Here is a 17,500-nt window from a genome sequence, read left to right as displayed (position 1 = left end):
CACTGATTGCTCTGTTGCCAGCAGGGTTGTCGTGACGGTGCAGTGGTTAGCACACCCGACTAGTAACCAGAGGGACGCGGGTTCGATTCCCACTCACGACACATATGTTTTTCATTCCAAAAGGATCAGTCAGTGGTAGTTCACTGCAACTGGCTAGTGACTACATCGTTGGATTTCGGGCCTTCTTCATACACACAAAAGTATATATATTATTTATTTCTTTATTTATTTTTTTATTTTAAACTCACGTTGGCAGGTTATCAATGCTCTGTCCCAAGCTCCAGTATCCAGACATATCATTGAGGCCTGGTTTGGGTCTGGAAGCCTATAACCGTTGTCACAGCTGAAGACGCAAGTATCATTGACTCTTCGTTCGTCAACAGACAGGCATTTAGGAGGACTGACCTCAGTTCCCGCTGCTTCAAGCAGCGGAGGACATGAGATAACTACAGAGAAACGCAATCAAATGAGTGTTTTATCATAGAAATTATTGAAAACGGAACTATGAATTTCAGATTTCAAGCATTTTCATTGACTCGCCGGACACAGGCTATATCTGCTTTGCCTAATATGGTCAAGGAACGCGTCAGCAGTAAAGCGAGCTGAAAACATTTTTGACAAATTAAAAGGCGCTTTAGACCTGAATTGACCGAGGCAGAAATCGATGCTTTTAGTCCACAATACATGGAAGAGTTGTTGGTCCTGAAGTTTTTAATAAAACAATTGTTTTACTCGCGCTTGCTGGATATAAAAGGATTATAACCTCCTTGATTATCTATCGCAAAGATGTTTTTGTCGTCAACTTTTGAACGCAACGTAAAAGTTAGCAAAAAGTAGATTTGAGCTAGGCCGTGTTTTAATTTTAGTTACCAAATGTCTACAACTTGTGTGGTCCGTTAGAAAAGACCTCAAGAAATTCAGGTAAAATGCATGTTTTGGTTTTGAAATGTATTTTTGTGAAATTAGAAAATGAGATGAAACGAGAAAATCTTAGTAAGGGCCTTTACAAAACAGACTTTGTTACCGAATTCGCTACTGACAATATACGACGAACACACACGCACCCTCTCTCTTCCATCCCCCTTTCAAATCAGTTCTTTCCAGTATTTTGAAAAAATGAGTACACGATAAAGGTTAAAGTGCCCCTTTGACCAAAAAATCAATTCATATTTTTCTTTGGATTTCAAAACTATGTTAACAAAACACTAAGTGACCCACGTTTTAAGCCTTGGTTTCAAAAAGACAACTCTTTATTTTAACTGTAATTTTCCTATTTAATGGTCCGCCATTACTAAGATTATGTTCTTGAGAGAGCTGGATCGAGGAGAAAATGACGTCAAAGGCTCACTAGTTTAAGAATGCAATACGTGTGTATGCCGCAGAATTATGCATCACGGAGGTTTTGGGCTTTCAAACTTTTAAACTCACGCTTTGCATATATAATAAGCTGCGTTCATACGCTGAAATTTTAAGCTAGTGAGCCTCTGACGTCACTTTTCCCTGGATCCAACCGTCTGAGGTCCAATCGGTCAGTTTTGAACGTGAGTAATAGCGGACCGTAAAATCCAAAACCTACACTCAAAGTAAACGGCCTTTGGATAAAAATCAAAGCTCAAAATTTTGACAGTCAGGTGTTAAGCAAAGACAATTTCAAAATCTGAAGGAAAAAAGGAAGTGTTTTTTTTTTAATCACAGGGGCACTTTACAAAGGATTGAATGCAGGATTGGATGCAACTTTATTTCAATCAGCGTCACGAGGTGTCCCCTCGCCATTTTCCCCAACTTCATACCGGTTGTCTCTGAGGATGCAGACAAAAAAGTCTTGAGCTACTGTTAGCTTACGTATGCTCCTAGCTTTACGCCAAGGAGAGGTTTATTGGATTCCTAGTAATAAAGAGTTCGTCAAGCGGTGTTTTTTTTTTCAATGACTTTTACCTTCTTCTTAAACAATGCTAGGAACAAATTAAATAAATAAGAACAATGAAAAGGGCTCCAACCTTCGCAATTTAAGTAATCTCCTTGTATATACTTGTACCCTTTCTTGCATCTGCAATTGTACCCTCCTTGAAAATTGTGGCATTCTGTCGAGATTGTACTGCAGTTTCCATGATTAGTGGCACACTCATCTATGTCTGAAGAACAAAAATATATTTTTTTGTGAGGAATGGTTCTCTTGCGATATCCACGGTATCAATAATTCTGCGTACCGTGTCTCTCATTAGCACGGAAACGAAGATAATCCAATACTTTTTTTTAACTCTTTAGTCATTATAACAACAACAATAATAATAATAACAACATTAATGATGATAATAATAATAATAATAATAATAATAATAATAATAATAATAATAATAATAATAATAAGAAGAAGAAGAAGAAGAAGAAGAAGAATGATAATAATAATTTGGAATAAAATATTTCTTAACATTTCAAGAATAAAGAATTTGCCAAAACGACGACGTTTGGACGTTAGCTAAACTTCACAATGTTTGTACGTTGGTCTATAAATACTAATCAGAACAATAGGTCATTAAAAAAGGGTAATGTAAGACAAAGAAAAAAAAAGGAAAATCAAACAAAACGTTTGGCACTTGCAGAATCCGTCTACATTAATATATGAGATTCTAGTCCCTATCCAAGGCATTGCCGTCGAGTAGTCTTCGCCTTTCTTGCCTGACAGGAGTTCCGCTGGTGACTTGCGATAGACTTGACATTCAGGTGCCATGCCTCCTGTAGAAGTGACCTGAGGGCCCAAGTGAGTTGCGGTTTACTAATAATTCATGAGGGACGCTTCTTTCTTTCAATCTTAACTGCTAGCACCTGTTGACTTACCTTTACATCTTAATTTGTCGTACAACTCAAAACCAGACAAACACGAACAGTAATAGCTTCCATTTGTGTTATGGCAATAGGTCTCGCAGCCTCCATTGCCCAAAAGGCATTCATTACTATCTGTAAGCCAAAGAAAATTATTGCAATCAAGGATCATAAAAGAACTCAATATGAATTTGAATCCTAATGGAGAGATGGTTGCATTCTTCAATTTTAAATGAATGAACAAGGAATTACCAACTAACAGAAATTTATGATACCAGAAATATGCTTTGTTTTCTTCCATGCAAATATTGTAAAATGCATTTGACAGCACAGCGAAATAGCGTAAACCCGGGCTAATCGAGGATGTACGTACTATAATGTTTGCAAGCAAAGCTGAGTTTATGAGTTGTGTTTTACAAAGGTCGTAAAGCAAATATTCTATGACACTAGTTATACGCTCATTTTCTAGCATGTGACAAGACCAGAACGACCTTCTAACCATTTGCTGATGTTAGTTACAACTGAGAACTTCCGAAGTCTTTCCGAGTTATATAATGACTGGTCGAGTCCACGTCCTCGATGCATTCCTGAGGTAACAACGTGGTTGTCTTCAAGCCGGAATATTTAATTGAATTGACTTTATTTAACTGGATTTTTTTGTTTCTATGAAGATCTACAATGAAAAAAAATGATGTTTCATCTTTATTGATTTCGCCAGTCAATCTGGCAGAGCTCTACAATGGCTTGCGCCAATTACTTTGGCAACTTTTTTACCCTCCCAACCATGATGCACAACAGAAGACAGACCACAACACCGGGAACTACGACACTATGAAGTGTCATATGTGAATGACAGATTTCATTATGTCTTCTCGTTGCTTAGTCGAGATTTTCCTTTCGTTGCCCCTCAGCTTCTTTCCTTTTCTTCTTGCTTACTGTTCTTTCATCACTCTTAACTTTGAGTTCCGTTACGCTTGAGCTATGTATCCGGTTCTTATAAAATTTTCTTTAAACACGTTAAAAAAATACTCCTGTGACCTTATTCCTGCTTTTCCTTAGAGGCCCCCAACGAATTTGTTCTGCAAAATTATTATTATCATTATTATTATTATTATTATTATTATTATTATTATTATTATTCTCATTATATTTGAATTTCCCATATTACACATTGTTCGCCCCAAAATTTTGCATGAACTGTTGTTTTGAAATGCTGTTGGGGACACTGCATATTCCCAAGAGCATTTAAAAAACAAAGAGTTCTATGGGGAATTCGAAAATAGAGAACTGAGCTGGCTGAAAAGTTAATAATTTTCATAGTCTTTTTGCGGAAAATCTTAAGCATTTTATCATCTCAATCCGTGCTGGCTGGTTGAGAACTGCAACTAAAGAAGACTGGAGAAGAACTCGTTCAGGAGAAGCTTGGTTCAACTTATCACATGCTAAAAAAATGATTGTTTTGACAGGTTGCGTGAGCGGTTTCGCTTCACTGGCTTGGAAACAGTGACACAAGGACCGTGTGATGGGAGTTTCCCTTGCTATCTAGCTGGGAGTACCGAACACCATTTTTTCTAGCAAAATTAAAAAAAAAAATTATTGGCGTTTTCTTGTTTAGTTTCTTTCCTATTATTATACATTTTGGAAATAATTTTCGCTGGGTGGCCCTGTTTCCATGCACTACATCGATTGATATTCATTACGTTTGCTTGTCTCTTACCCTTGCAGTTCTTTTGGGTACTGTCCAGTTTGAATCCCGTTGGACACGTACAGTAATACGAGCCCTGCAGATTTTGACAGCCGTAACTGCATCCACCGTTGTTTATCGAACATTCATCAATATCTGGGAAGTTTTAAAATGAAGCGACAATGAAACGAAAGTTGTTAGCAAAATATAAGTGAAGTTAAGAGAGCGATAATCGTAAGGAGAAACAATTCATGATGTAACAGCAGGGTGCCTTGATTTGACCTGTGTCTAATTAGTGGGTTGCCTGTCTTAATGAACTTGAATAGGCTTTATCCATGATAACGTCATATGCTCAAAAACTCACCACTAAGCCTCGTTCGCACAAAATTATCTGGACATGCAATACTGTTTGCACGTCGGTTTTCTTTAAATCCTTGCTTCGTTGGGATTTACAGGATTGATTTTCAAATTCGAGGCTTGGTGGAGAAATCAGCTAGTCATGCAGTCGTCATCGCGCATAAGGGCTATTGAGAAATGTACACGCATGAATGGACAAAATTAGTCAGAAGAGTGGACGGTCACGCCACAACGTCTCGGACAAAATGCTCTTATAATTTTAGTCCTGTAGTTGTGAAACAAGGTGCAGCAAGCAGTAAATCGAGGTGTAGCCGGACACGTACGCAGATAGCTAATGGCGGGATACGAAGCTAAGTAGAAGTAAGGGACTTGGTTGCCAGATACCGTTCTGAACTTGAAGAAGGATTAAAGGAGGATGCCGATTCTACAGTCCAAAGATGATCTAGGCTGAGCCCGTGGCCTAATTTGGCATACTGACACTTACCGTTGCAAGTGTGATTATCCGATGACTGAAGCTGAAAACCTACTCTGCACGAACAGTAGTAACTTCCATATGTATTGTGACAAAAATCACTGCAGCCTCCATTATTGACATTGCATTCGTTTACATCTGAACAGAAAAAAAGGACGCAATAAGTAATTATGGCAGGAATTTCGCCATGTAAGATGTCCCTGGTGTTTATTTTAAGGTTGACATAATGGTCGATCAAAATCTAGGTTTGGCGCTTCGTGAAGAAAAGCCAGTTTCTTGATTAACTTAAAATTCTTTTCAGACTGGGTGATTTATCATTACCCCTTCTCCAAGATCCAGGGCAGTTTTGTCGAGGAGGAGGATGCTCCTCTTTGTCTTGCGTACAAATCTTGTCCGTAGATCTTTGCTGTTGATTATTAGGTGCAAGGACTAACGGATGGAGTATAGTCAAGTCTCGGTTTTCTTTTGACGTCTCAAATAATAATAATAATAATAATAATAATAATAATAATAATAATAATAATAATAATAGTAACAATAAGACGGTGATTTGGCGTTGATGAGTCAAAATCTACGGGATCAAGCCCCCAGACTAGAGGAGACTCTCGGTAGCGTTGCAGATAGTTTGAGTGCAGGGATTGGGAGAAGTGAAGGTGTGTACAGGAATGACTGGTGTCTCAACGGGAAGAGTTGTTGAGTCGACTAGAATACCATGTCGTGATTATGGTGATTGAAGAGCAAGCAGCGAGGAAGGGGCGTAAGTCCACTTTTAAAGAAGCGGCTAAGTGCGCGGAGGTGTTTGGGTAAGAGGCGCGGAAGTGCCAAATCGAGAAGTTAGAGAATGAGATCAGAAATCAACGATGGCAAGGGCGTCTAGTGACTACCAGGCTGGAGGATGAGAGTTTGAGTGCGGACGAGTGTTTCTGGTGGCTCACAGAGTGGAAGAACTGCCCATCACACACAATCGTTGGACTCGTTGAGCTATACGGGCAGCTCTTACCAACGCGAATATACACTTCTGAAGACCCACCCAAGCGCGGAGGGTAAGGTAAGGTGCAGATTATTCGGGAAGGTCCCAGAGAGCGTGGCTCATATCTTGTTACCGCCACCGGTGGCTCAGTTGGTTGAGCACCAGGCTGCCAGGTCGTGAGTTCGATTCCGGCCGGACCAACACTTCGGGTCTTAAAATAACTGAGGAGAGAGTGCTGCCTTTGTAATTACATCTGGACTTTCAAGTCTTCTCGGATAAGGACTATAAACCGTAGGCCCCGTCTCACAACCCTTCAATGTTCACAACCCAGTGGGACGTAAAAGAACCCACACACTATTCGTAAAGAGTAGGGCATGGAGCTCCCGGTGTTGTGGTGAGACCTCATTTCATTCATTCATGTGCTGGGTGAGATCGCTAATGGACTGATAGCGGCTGCCAGCGGCGCCTATATATATGCTGATGTCCGATCTCACCCATAGATACCTTACTTGTAAAGCGCATTTGAATATGTTGATAAAAATATGCGCTATATAAATTCATTACCATTACCATTTGTCAGGATGTAGTGCGTTGGCCCAGAGAAAGTATCTCTCTAAACACGACGCAGCGCTAAAGTTACTGTTTTACGAGCTTTTGTACGATTAGGGACGTATAGACGAGATACGACCCTGGTAATCACCCGACAAGCCCGAGCCTGTAGGGAGTTTAAGATCTGCAACGCGACGGTAACGAAAACGTCATTTAAAATTCCAACTTCAGGTCAATTAATCTTTTTCGTCATCATGTCGGCTTGTTCAACTTCTAAAAACTAGTGTGACTTTCCATGAACTGAATTAGGAGGTGCGGTGTTGAATCTACGACAGAAAATTCAAATTCGCTGCCTTGTGTTCACGTTCTCTGAAAAACTTGAGAATTGGTAATTTCACGTCGTAGATTTGCAGAAAATGTGAAAGAAATGTACAAAAATGAAAAATGCACGTGCAGAGCGTGCAAAGCTATTGTTTTTGCTCATTAAATATACATAATTTGTGACGTTTTCGTTGCCGTCGCGTCGTAGATCTTAAACTCCCTTGTGTATGAGTTAGAGAACGTTAAAGCTTATTGGGATGTCCCTATATGTTCCGGTGACTTGGAAACATTCAGTGATTGATAAGAACATCAACCCCGATTACGCAAGACCTCGTGCTAGACTTTAAGGTTTCAATTACAAAAAGGACAATGTGATATTTTATGGAATGTACGAAGGATTTTTCAGCCGACTATTTTTCTACATTTTCGTTTTATTTCCGATCGAATTTGTGCTTCAGAAATACCGAATTGTAACTGTAATTTTCCGTTCTCACAGCTTCAAATTTCTGTATTTCTACTGCTGCTATTAAATTCTGAAAATCCAAACCTGTTCTCCTTGATTGCCCGAAGTTCTTTTTAACGCCGGTTCACTATATACGCCGATCAACAAGAGGTCAGATGCAATAGGGTGGATGCACGTATTGTATATCATAAGTGTAAGGGAGTTGTGATACCCTTGCCCGTGGCTTAACAATCGAAAAAGAAAGGAGTTGCCCGTGGGTTATCAATCGAAAAAGAAAGGATGAAGAGAAGACCCTTAAGTACGGTCCCCTTCACTGGGAACTGAGGCAGCAGATCCCATGCTACGAGTTGAAGCAATGTAAAATCATAATGGGTGCCCTTGGGGGGGTGGTAACAGGAGCTGGATATCACGATGCGCGAGCTCGTGGGAGGCAGAAGCACAGGCGTACTGCGAAAGATGCAGAGGGCAGTGCTCTCGGGCACGTTGAATATCGTCCGGACTATCGGACTATCAAGGTTGCAGTCTGAGTTAGAAATCGATAGAAAGAGGACCGTATACACAACATAGCTTTTTAGGATTATTTCAACTTAGTTAGCGCGCGCCGTTTCATATAACACACATAACGTGTGTGTTATGAAACGGCGCGCGCTAACTACTGGCACGCCAGAAGTTGTCCAGTATTGAGTTTCCTGTATTAACTTTCACTTTTAACTTTTTTCTCAATTTTTCCCCAACTTGGACTGTGAATCCATTTGCAATCCTCCTGGGGGTGATACGTTGTTTGCTCAAGGGAGCTACTTTACTGACTCTTTACATTAATTCTTGTCCGCTTGCAGCGTTATCACATGGAAACACTGGTCCATATGGAGTCCCACGTAAATGCCACACATTAAGTGATCAATCAGCCATGTTGCCAGCATGGTTGTCTTGATGGTGTAGTGGTCATCACACTAGACTAGTGATCAGGGGGACGTGGGTTCAAAGTCTGTCACATGAAAAATGGAGTCAAAAGCAAACTACTCACAGGTCCATGTTTAATGTAGGGGGGAACAGACGTTTCGCCCTTCGGGCTTCTTCAGTGTTCACGACACAAGCTAAAAAATATTTGGCTTTTTAGCTTGTATCGTGAACACTGATACAAGCTAAAAGAGCCAAATATTTTTTAGCTTGTGTCGTGAACACTGAAGAAGCCCGAAGGGCGAAACGTCTGTTCCCTATATTAAACATGGACCTTTGAGTAGTTTGCTTTTGACTCCATTTTTCATTCAACCTATATATATTTAGAGAGAGAGAGAGAGAGAGAGAGAGAGAGAGAGAGAGAGAGAGAGAGAGAGAGAGAGAGAGAGAGAGAGAGAGAGAGAGAGATACATTTTGTAGATATAGATTTTGCATTTTAACATAACTTTATTTTTTCCTTTTTACTCCACGGCTCACAGGCTACGGTTTTCGCACTTTGTAGCTTGATTAGAATGCAACATTCAGTTGAATCCTCTGCTATATAATAATAATAATAACAATAATAATAATAATATAATAATAATAATAATAATAATGATGATGATGATGATGATAATAACGGATGTCATGTTTTTGAGCAAGCAACTGATCCTGTAAAATGAGATCTGGTCTTAAGCATACGCTTTCCTTGGTGCCATTAAAATTAAAGAAATAAATGAATGGTCGCTCATCAAGTCGAGGAAACCAAAAACATGTAGACATTTAGTGAATACGAGTTAAAGAAATGTCTGCTTTGGTTTCCCTTCGAGAACTAGTTCTTCGAATTGTCAACTTACCATCGCATGTATGATTGTTGCTGTTGATAGCAAATCCTTGGTGGCATTTGCATTGATAGCTTCCGGGAGAATTTTCGCAGAGGTGATCACAGTTACCGTTATTGGTTTTGCATTCATCAACATCTGTGTTAAAGACAAACTAAAGTTTGTCATCTGGGCTAAAACCCTGCTGGGGCAATTAATTCTCTAAGCGCATTCAGAGCCCGCTTAAAGTTTCCTATTGTGTAGGCAACTCTGAGAGGGAGACAGAGACTGTGAAGTCAGTCCTACTGAGAGACACAGTTAATTGAAAGTGCAGAAAATTGGTTTGAGCCACTCCAAAGGGGAGTTCGTACACACATCAGATGCAAAGTCAGTCTTATCTTGGTTGAAAATTTAGCATATAGCGCTACAGAATTGTTGTAGTGCCCTTAAGTCGTTGTCAATTGATCACCGTGTCAGCGATACTTGTGAACTGGCAGTGGTTATGTTCTTTTACTTTAGACCCCTTTTACATTGCTTGTGTTTATGGCTATGCTTTCTCTTATGCCTCTCTGTGAGACTGTGCTTGTGGAATGACGAGGAATTCGTCTTCCCATATGCCGTTTGCATTCCGCTATTCTGCGGTCAAAACATTCGTGAAATATAAACAAGCAACTCTGTCTATATAGCTACAGCCAAGTAGAAACCTCGCTGCTAACTGATGAATAAATTGTTGTATCTACCTTTGCAGCTTGTCTTGTCACCTAGCAAGTTATAACCAGGATAGCACTGGCACTCTGCCCATTTGGTGCAGAGAAAGTCAATCCGACAGTCGAAGAAGCACTTGCCAAGCAAACAGTACTTAGAGTGCGCGATACACTTTTGAGAGCACCCACCATTGTTTTCACTGCATAGCTTTGATTTCTTTGCTGCAATGGCAAGTTGGCAAAGTTGAGATAAAAAGTATCAATGTAAATTCATCCTTTTTTTATTTTTAATTATCGTTCTCTAGAGTTTGCAGAACTCTAATAATTAATTTATGTATGAAATGTGAGTATTTCAAAATTAAATTAAATTACAAAGAATATAGACAGTATTTTGTAAAAAAATTTCATCAATTGCTCTTAGTGTCTCCAATTTAACGATTCCGAAAATCGCACTCAACCTAAAGTTCCTTGAAAGATTTGTAGCATGCTGTGCCGTGCTTATCAGCTTTTGATTGTTCACATTTTATCAGAGGAAAGAAGGGAAGATGGCGCAGTTTTGAGAGCTTTTCCTCCCACCAATGCGCTGTGGCCTTTTCGTAAAGCGTTGTTTCTTTCATAGTTCTTTTTCTTCCATTTGATAGTTTGAATGGGTGGTGCGCTCACAAATGCAATTATTTGCAAAGGAATTTTACTACTTTAATCAAAAGAACAATTACTTCCAGGGGGGTCCAAATTCACGGAAGGGGGTCCACATCCACCAGCGGATCTGGATCGGGGGTTTAAAATCCTCTTTGACACCGGGCTCGATTCCCAGACTTGGCGTCACCAGTGGTTTGAGATTGTTAGTTTGTTGATTTTCCCTTCTCCTATAACCAACCTACGATTTGATCTGAGTTCATTCAATTGCTGTACAGTTTTATCCATTAGTGCCCCTTCGTTAAGTACAGTAGACACTTAAATCGAAAGGCGACTGTCTTTTCTCCAGCTGATCTTAAAGGGACTGTTTCACGGTATTGCGCATGTCCAAGCTTTGGCGCTAGCAGTTGTGAATTTTACGGTTTCTTACTGAACCAGTTGATGTTCATTAATGACAGACAGTATTAAAGCAAATACACTGAATGAATAAGGCCCAAATTTGGTGGAAGATATATACTGCGGATTTACACAAAAACATGAAATTTAGTTTTGACCTCGAATTTGTTGTACGGGTCGAACATTTTATACTACGCACGAGTTGTCATAACGCACGAGTTATCTACTCGCATGCAGTGGGCTCATAACACAAAAGAAATGATTGCAAAAGTAATTCCAATGTGTAATTCCACTTTCCTTTTCCTGCATCAGTGCTTTGGAATGTTTCAATAAGAATGGATTAAATGGGCTGAAGTGACAGTTTACCCATGAGAAAAGACGTGAAAGTCTCTTAATAATAAGGTGTTATTTCAGCCCAACCTATTTTTTTACGATTTGTTTGATTTTATTCCTATCAAGAGTTAGGTAAAGTTATCATTATGGGGTTTTGAGATCGATTTTCATTGAAAAGGAAGCTTATGCCCTTTTAAGGTGCCGCGGTTATTATCTTTCGAGAAGTAAAAGCAACCAATGAAATAGGAAAAACAACAACAACAAACAAACAATCGATCAAATCAGTAAATGAATAAAGTGAAGATATACAGGAGTCAGTGAGTAAATACCCTTGCAGCCATAGACTTCAATTCTCAAACATGGAAAGTCATCAAATTCCAGGGGAACAATTCGCATGTATTGTATTGTTATTCTTAATGTGACATCAGCTTTTGAAATCTGAAAAAGGGAGGCATGCGAGAACTGTAGTTTAGTTTTCTAGTTCTTAAATTTCGTTTAAATTTGAGAGTTTTAGTTTGACTGAAGCGCTTTGAAATATCTTTTCATCAAGCCATACGATCTTTATATGCGTGGCTAGGGAAATCCTTATTATCATATATTTATTTTTGTTCTAAAATTACCTAGCTTTGATACATCTTCTGGTCGCAAGTAAATTGAGGGGGAACAACTATCCTTTGTCCCAGACCTCAACAGCTTTTTTGCAAAATTCATGCGGATCCAAGCAAAGTTCCTTCCTGTCTTAATGCACCAGTATTATCCTTTGTTTGCATGTTATTGTTACAATCATTATCAATATCGTTATCGTTATCCTTTTTATCATTATCATTATGCGATCTGCTTCAATTCGTAATTAGATATTTCGGTTGGCTACAATCCCTTACGTCTCAGATCCGACCTGCTGCTTAGCTAGACACTCAATGGCAGTATTTCTGAGGACGTCAGGTGTTCCCAAAACCACGGGCATCTGAGAATTGTCTATGATGTCAGGTATCCCCAAGAGTTGTCGGTATTTCTTCTTTTTTTCTCGATTATTGTACCTCTCATGCCGTCGACATTCAACCGTCTCCCTTGTCTGTAACAAGACCTTACATCAAGGGCCGCCTGTAACAATCACTCCTCGGTCGCTTTAAGATATAGAAAGGAGGTCTTGCAGTAATCTACGCGCTCTGCCACACTTACCAATTCCCTACTACCCTCTTCCCTTGGTACACATTAGCTCCAGGTGTGCACTCCTATTCACCTACATGATCTTCCTTGCTTTACCAGTCCAAGATCACTAATTTTAACTTCTTCTTGGTCCATTCGTTCTCCAATTCCTGCCCCATACCTCACCGCCAATTAACAATTACAGTTACTATTGGTGTTATTATCATCATGACTTACTTGTTCAAAATCTTTGTAAGATACACCATCCGCACTAACTTGAATTAGGTACTTCGTTACTTTGCGACCGGTTTGATTGACAGGAGGACTTGCTTCCCCGGCGATTGTGATTTCCTTTATTATTTTGATTCCACCAAAATCAAGCTAAGAAGTGAACAAAGGAATCAATTAATGCAGTAATCATTCAGAGGGTTAATCAGTCAAATAATCAACCGACTACCAACAAATTTACCACGAGCAAGTCGTCAGTCAAATAAGCGATCAACGAGCAAGCTAATTAACTAACACGTCTAAAATTATTTTGCTCTTTAAATTTTGTCTCATCAGGGTACTTTGACTAGTTCCCCGATACTATTTTGAATCAAACGCCGACAAACGCACGGAAAGTAAATTCACGTGTGTTCGTAATTCTCCCGTTTGCTGTCTTTTTGTTGGACTTCAAATCTGGGGCGCAGGACTTCAAAGACTTCAGAAAAAAGATACTATATATAGCTTGAAATTATTGCGGAAACGAAGTCGTCCATTTAAATCAATAATGGGTTTGTCTTCTGAAGGTACTTGATTTTAGCTAAGTGGTTACATTGCATTGTGAGCGAGCAGACTGTCTTAATTAAACTTTGTGAAACCTTAAGACCTCAAATAGTTTTACCTGATCCTCCATTTTCGCGAATTGGCTAGAAGGTCTCTTTCCACGCATAATGCAACCAAAACGTTTTTACTTCTATTTGCCAATGCAAGAAAAAAAGGAAAATACATTTTTTTTAAACTATATCTCTCCAAAGAATATATTCACTACTACGCGCTAACCTGTAAGTATTCATTACTGAAATTTGTCCTCGGGCACCACGCCGATGTAGAGTTTATGAACGCATGCATGGCAGCGAATTCTGGTGAAAGATCGGAGGATGACGTCACCAGGCTTCTGGAGAAATATGCTGTTTTGCGAGCTGTGACAAGAAAGTAACGACAATTTGTTGAGCCTCCCCTTCCATAGCAATAATAATAATAATAATAATAATAATAATAATAATAATAATAATAATAATAATAATAATAATAATAATAATAATAATAATAATAATAATAATAAGGGTTATGAAAGCGAAGTCTTTCATAAAAACCGATTTTCATTCATATGGCATTAAACTTCTATAATGTATCATGTACTACCTTTCCCGGCCCGCCTGTGCGTATGGTATTGTCTATGCTACACCCCGCGTGTGGTTACCAATACCCTATGAACAGCATTAAGTACGAAACTGATTCAATAGAAGGAAATAGTTAAATGAGTCCAAACCATCAATATAACTGAAAAAAATCAAATACAAAGCTAAACACAATTTTCAAATCAGACGTCCGTACATTAGCGTTTCAGTCTCTTTGCGTTTTTGCTTTTTTTGTTTTAATCGGGAAAAAGAAAGGATTTGTTAAGAGACTAACAATTTTAACACAAGAACACATAGGAAAATGTGGCTTAAAAGGCAATCCTGCCATTTGCTGTCATGTAATGGGGCGTTTGCTTTAAGCTAATTCATCGAGGAAGCGGCAAATAAATAATAATTTTAAGAGCGATTTGAAAATTAGGGGCCGCCTTTTGCTGTAATATATTTGAAATCAAACAATGAACTTCAACAGAGCTATAAAATAAGTGCTCAAAGAAACGGTGATTATAAGAAACTAATTTAGAAAATTAAGCATTTTAGTTCGAGTTCGTAATGAAAAAGTCCACTCTTCAAAGAATGGATCGTGGGTTTAGTTCATAATTTCTGGTAGCACTACTAGATCATAGCTAATGGAGCTTTTGTCGGTGATCGATAGCTTAGATATTAGATATCGACCTCTCCGATCAAACATTTCTCATTTCACATGACCCAAACCCGAAAACAATTTTTTTCCTTAATTGATCCTTACCTGTCACAAAATGAGAAACCGATAGAGCTCGTATTATCATAGAAAGCACGAATGATGCTTTCATCGTTTGATTTTTAGGACTAGCAATGAACAATGAAGGTAAATTACTTGGTGGTTCGAAGCAAGTGATTTTCTCCTAAGTTCAGAGAAATTTTTACACTACGCTCTGGCCAAATGCAGGTGTTTCAACAAAGAATTACAATATCTTATTAGCAGTAATAATTTGAATGATTAACATCAATTTTTCTTTTTCTTTTCGGGTACGATAACGTTTAAAAATTAAAGCGCAAATGGAACGAAGCAACATAAACATCACTTGCAAATATGTCGTATTTCCAAACACTCGTAATAAAATACGAAATCCATTACTTTATGTTGAGAAGTGTTCTTGGAAAGCAATGAGCAATTTGTTTGCTTTAACAAATTACCTAAAAAAGGACTAATTGTGAATTCTTAAGTATCCGCTCAGGTCAAAATTGAAAGCTATAAAATGCTTTTTTGAATTATTAGTCATCTTGGTCTCATGTTGGCATTTGTTTTTTATCGCGTTCTTCAAAAACTGCCAGTTCTTGTAAGAGTACATGTGAAATGTCATTTGCAACGTCGAATATTTGTGTAAGTTGTCACGTTCCGTGTTTATGACGACGACAGCTGTTTAAACAAAGAATATTTAATAGATACATAATAATAAATCTGATACATGACCTTAATGTATGCTAATAGACATAGGTTTCCCCATGCCATGCCATTTTTTTCTTTGGCAATTGAACTTTCAAGACATGCTTTACATCGTACAAATTGTTACTAACCAGGCCCTGGTAGATAGCGCTTCCCAGAGGATAAAAACCTTCCCAGCGGTTACATGCTGTAAAAACCAATTGAGATTTATCAAGCAGGTAGCGCTGCGCACCTTTTTAGTAATTATAACCCAGTCCTTAAGTGAAGACTAAAGCTCATTTCGCTGATAAGTAATAAATAAATTACGTTACGCCATGATTCTATCAAAAACGCAGTGACTGTCTTCTTTTGCTCATTCGAGCGTTCGCCAGAAAAGAATTATCAAAGTCGCATGTCACTGCTGTTTCAGTAACTTTGAATAAAAATGTTCAAACATCATCTAAGAAAACACTCTCATGTGGCAGTTAAGTGTTTTCCAGTGAATCGGTTAAGGAGGCAAGGTGAAAGCTCGTGGAAGGAAAATTGGCTTGATAAGGAAGCAGTTATTGTGTAGGTCAGTAAGACGTTAAATATGAGGATGCTCCACTTTAATCCTGCATCTTTCTCTCTAAAATGTTCCCATAACACCCCTTATACATATTCCCTAGTATTGCATATCTTGTTATGTAAATAAAAGCGAACGCAAATGCCTAATAGTAGCACGCTCGATAACAAAACATCGAAGACTCAAAGGTGAACAAAAAGCCAAAAATATAACATGGCCGCCTTTCGACCACCTTCTAAAAACTCCTGACTTCTCGGCTGCGTATAGTGCGGTGACTGTGACATTTGATTGATTTGAAATTGTTAAGAATATTCTGGGAAAATGCCACTAAAATGTTCGAATAATTCTTTATTAATGCTTTTGCCTCACTGAAATGCTCGAAAAAAATGCTAGCATAATATACAAAAGTCTTGATGGTAATCGGGGATCATTTGCCAAACAATGCAGGTCAGTGCTAAACGATGGAGGAAGAAAGTAGCCGTTATTTGCTCTGTGACGGTGTAAGCAGAAAGCTACAAAAAACCTCAAAATGGAAGCCAGCTTAGAGTAGCTAAACTCCAGCAGCTTATGATCTGTGAGAATCTTAAAGTATCTTCCGTATAAGAACATGTGCAGCCGCTCACATGCCCATACAATCCCCAGAGCTTCTCGCTCGATTAATGAGTATTGCCTTTCAACATCAGTCAAGCTTCTGCAAAATAAATCACTCGCTCTTCAACATTATGCACTTTCAACTAGTGAAAGCTCTGCTTTGCTCCTTCCCCCAATGAAAAGGAACATCTTTCCTAGTTAGCTTTCTTAGAGGCTCTGATTTGGTAGCCAAATGTATCAAGGATGCATCTCACACAGACGTTCACGAGACCTAAGAAATGGGCACCTCTGCAGCTGATTCTGGTTGAATTGTTTGGCTTCTTGCCTTTACGTTTGCTCTTGCAGGCTCAGTACCCCATGCAGACAACAAGTGTACCATAAACTCAAACTCAGACATGTAATATTTGCACTTGTCTTTCTTTAAGAAAATTGTGAAGATGGAGCTTGACACTTCAGGAGTACGACATGGTCGTTCAACACAAGAGTGGAAGAAAGCATACCAACGTAGGCGCCCTAAGCAGAATATAACTTGCATTTCTGAGTTTAACCTGACCCTATCCCATTAGTCATAAAATTCTAATTAGTTGTCGTCTTATTGCCATATTGTAGTTCGTTAGTATTTACTAGATTGCCGATAACTGTTATTTTTTTATTCCTTGTCGTAAAGTGTATTACCTAAGCCTGTCTTAGTGTTAATGAACTTCTTTTAAGTGATGATATGTAGTCACGTAATAATGCATGTTGTCATTTGAATAAATTAGTGAAACTATATATGTGTAAAAGACGTGGGCGTTGTCGGCGATTTGAAGAAGAAGGTAACGAAAAAGTAAAGTTTGGTGAATAAGGGCAGAAAGAAAAAAAAGACCGAAAGAGAGAAGGAACAGTGAAACGAGAGCTGTTTGAATCAAAGACAAAACCATTTGTCTGCAAC

General features: G+C 38.7%; 1 protein-coding gene across 2 annotated transcripts in view; it reads right to left on the bottom strand.

The window, feature by feature from the left end:
- The window catches only part of LOC138015888 (signal peptide, CUB and EGF-like domain-containing protein 3), a 33,544-nt gene extending 18,620 nt beyond the window's left edge, over positions 1 to 14,924 (bottom strand). For both annotated transcript variants that reach the window (XM_068863013.1, XM_068863014.1), the window contains exons 1-11: positions 14,757 to 14,924; positions 13,653 to 13,792; positions 12,846 to 12,989; positions 11,792 to 11,900; positions 10,134 to 10,319; positions 9,430 to 9,552; positions 5,346 to 5,471; positions 4,538 to 4,660; positions 2,836 to 2,955; positions 1,998 to 2,132; positions 249 to 446 (exon numbers count right to left, since the gene is read on the bottom strand). In XM_068863013.1, coding sequence (XP_068719114.1) covers positions 249 to 446; positions 1,998 to 2,132; positions 2,836 to 2,955; positions 4,538 to 4,660; positions 5,346 to 5,471; positions 9,430 to 9,552; positions 10,134 to 10,319; positions 11,792 to 11,900; positions 12,846 to 12,989; positions 13,653 to 13,792; positions 14,757 to 14,820 — 1,468 coding nt within the window. In that variant the 5' untranslated portion in view covers positions 14,821 to 14,924. The remainder of the gene's footprint in view (positions 1 to 248; positions 447 to 1,997; positions 2,133 to 2,835; positions 2,956 to 4,537; positions 4,661 to 5,345; positions 5,472 to 9,429; positions 9,553 to 10,133; positions 10,320 to 11,791; positions 11,901 to 12,845; positions 12,990 to 13,652; positions 13,793 to 14,756) is intronic.
- Positions 14,925 to 17,500: the final 2,576 nt, after the last annotated feature.

Source organism: Montipora capricornis, chromosome 9 (assembly GCF_036669925.1).
Source record: "Montipora capricornis isolate CH-2021 chromosome 9, ASM3666992v2, whole genome shotgun sequence".
Lineage (NCBI taxonomy): Eukaryota > Metazoa > Cnidaria > Anthozoa > Scleractinia > Acroporidae > Montipora > Montipora capricornis.
The sequence above is the reverse complement of the archived record's forward strand: the minus strand, read 5'-3'. Positions and strand labels throughout refer to the sequence as shown.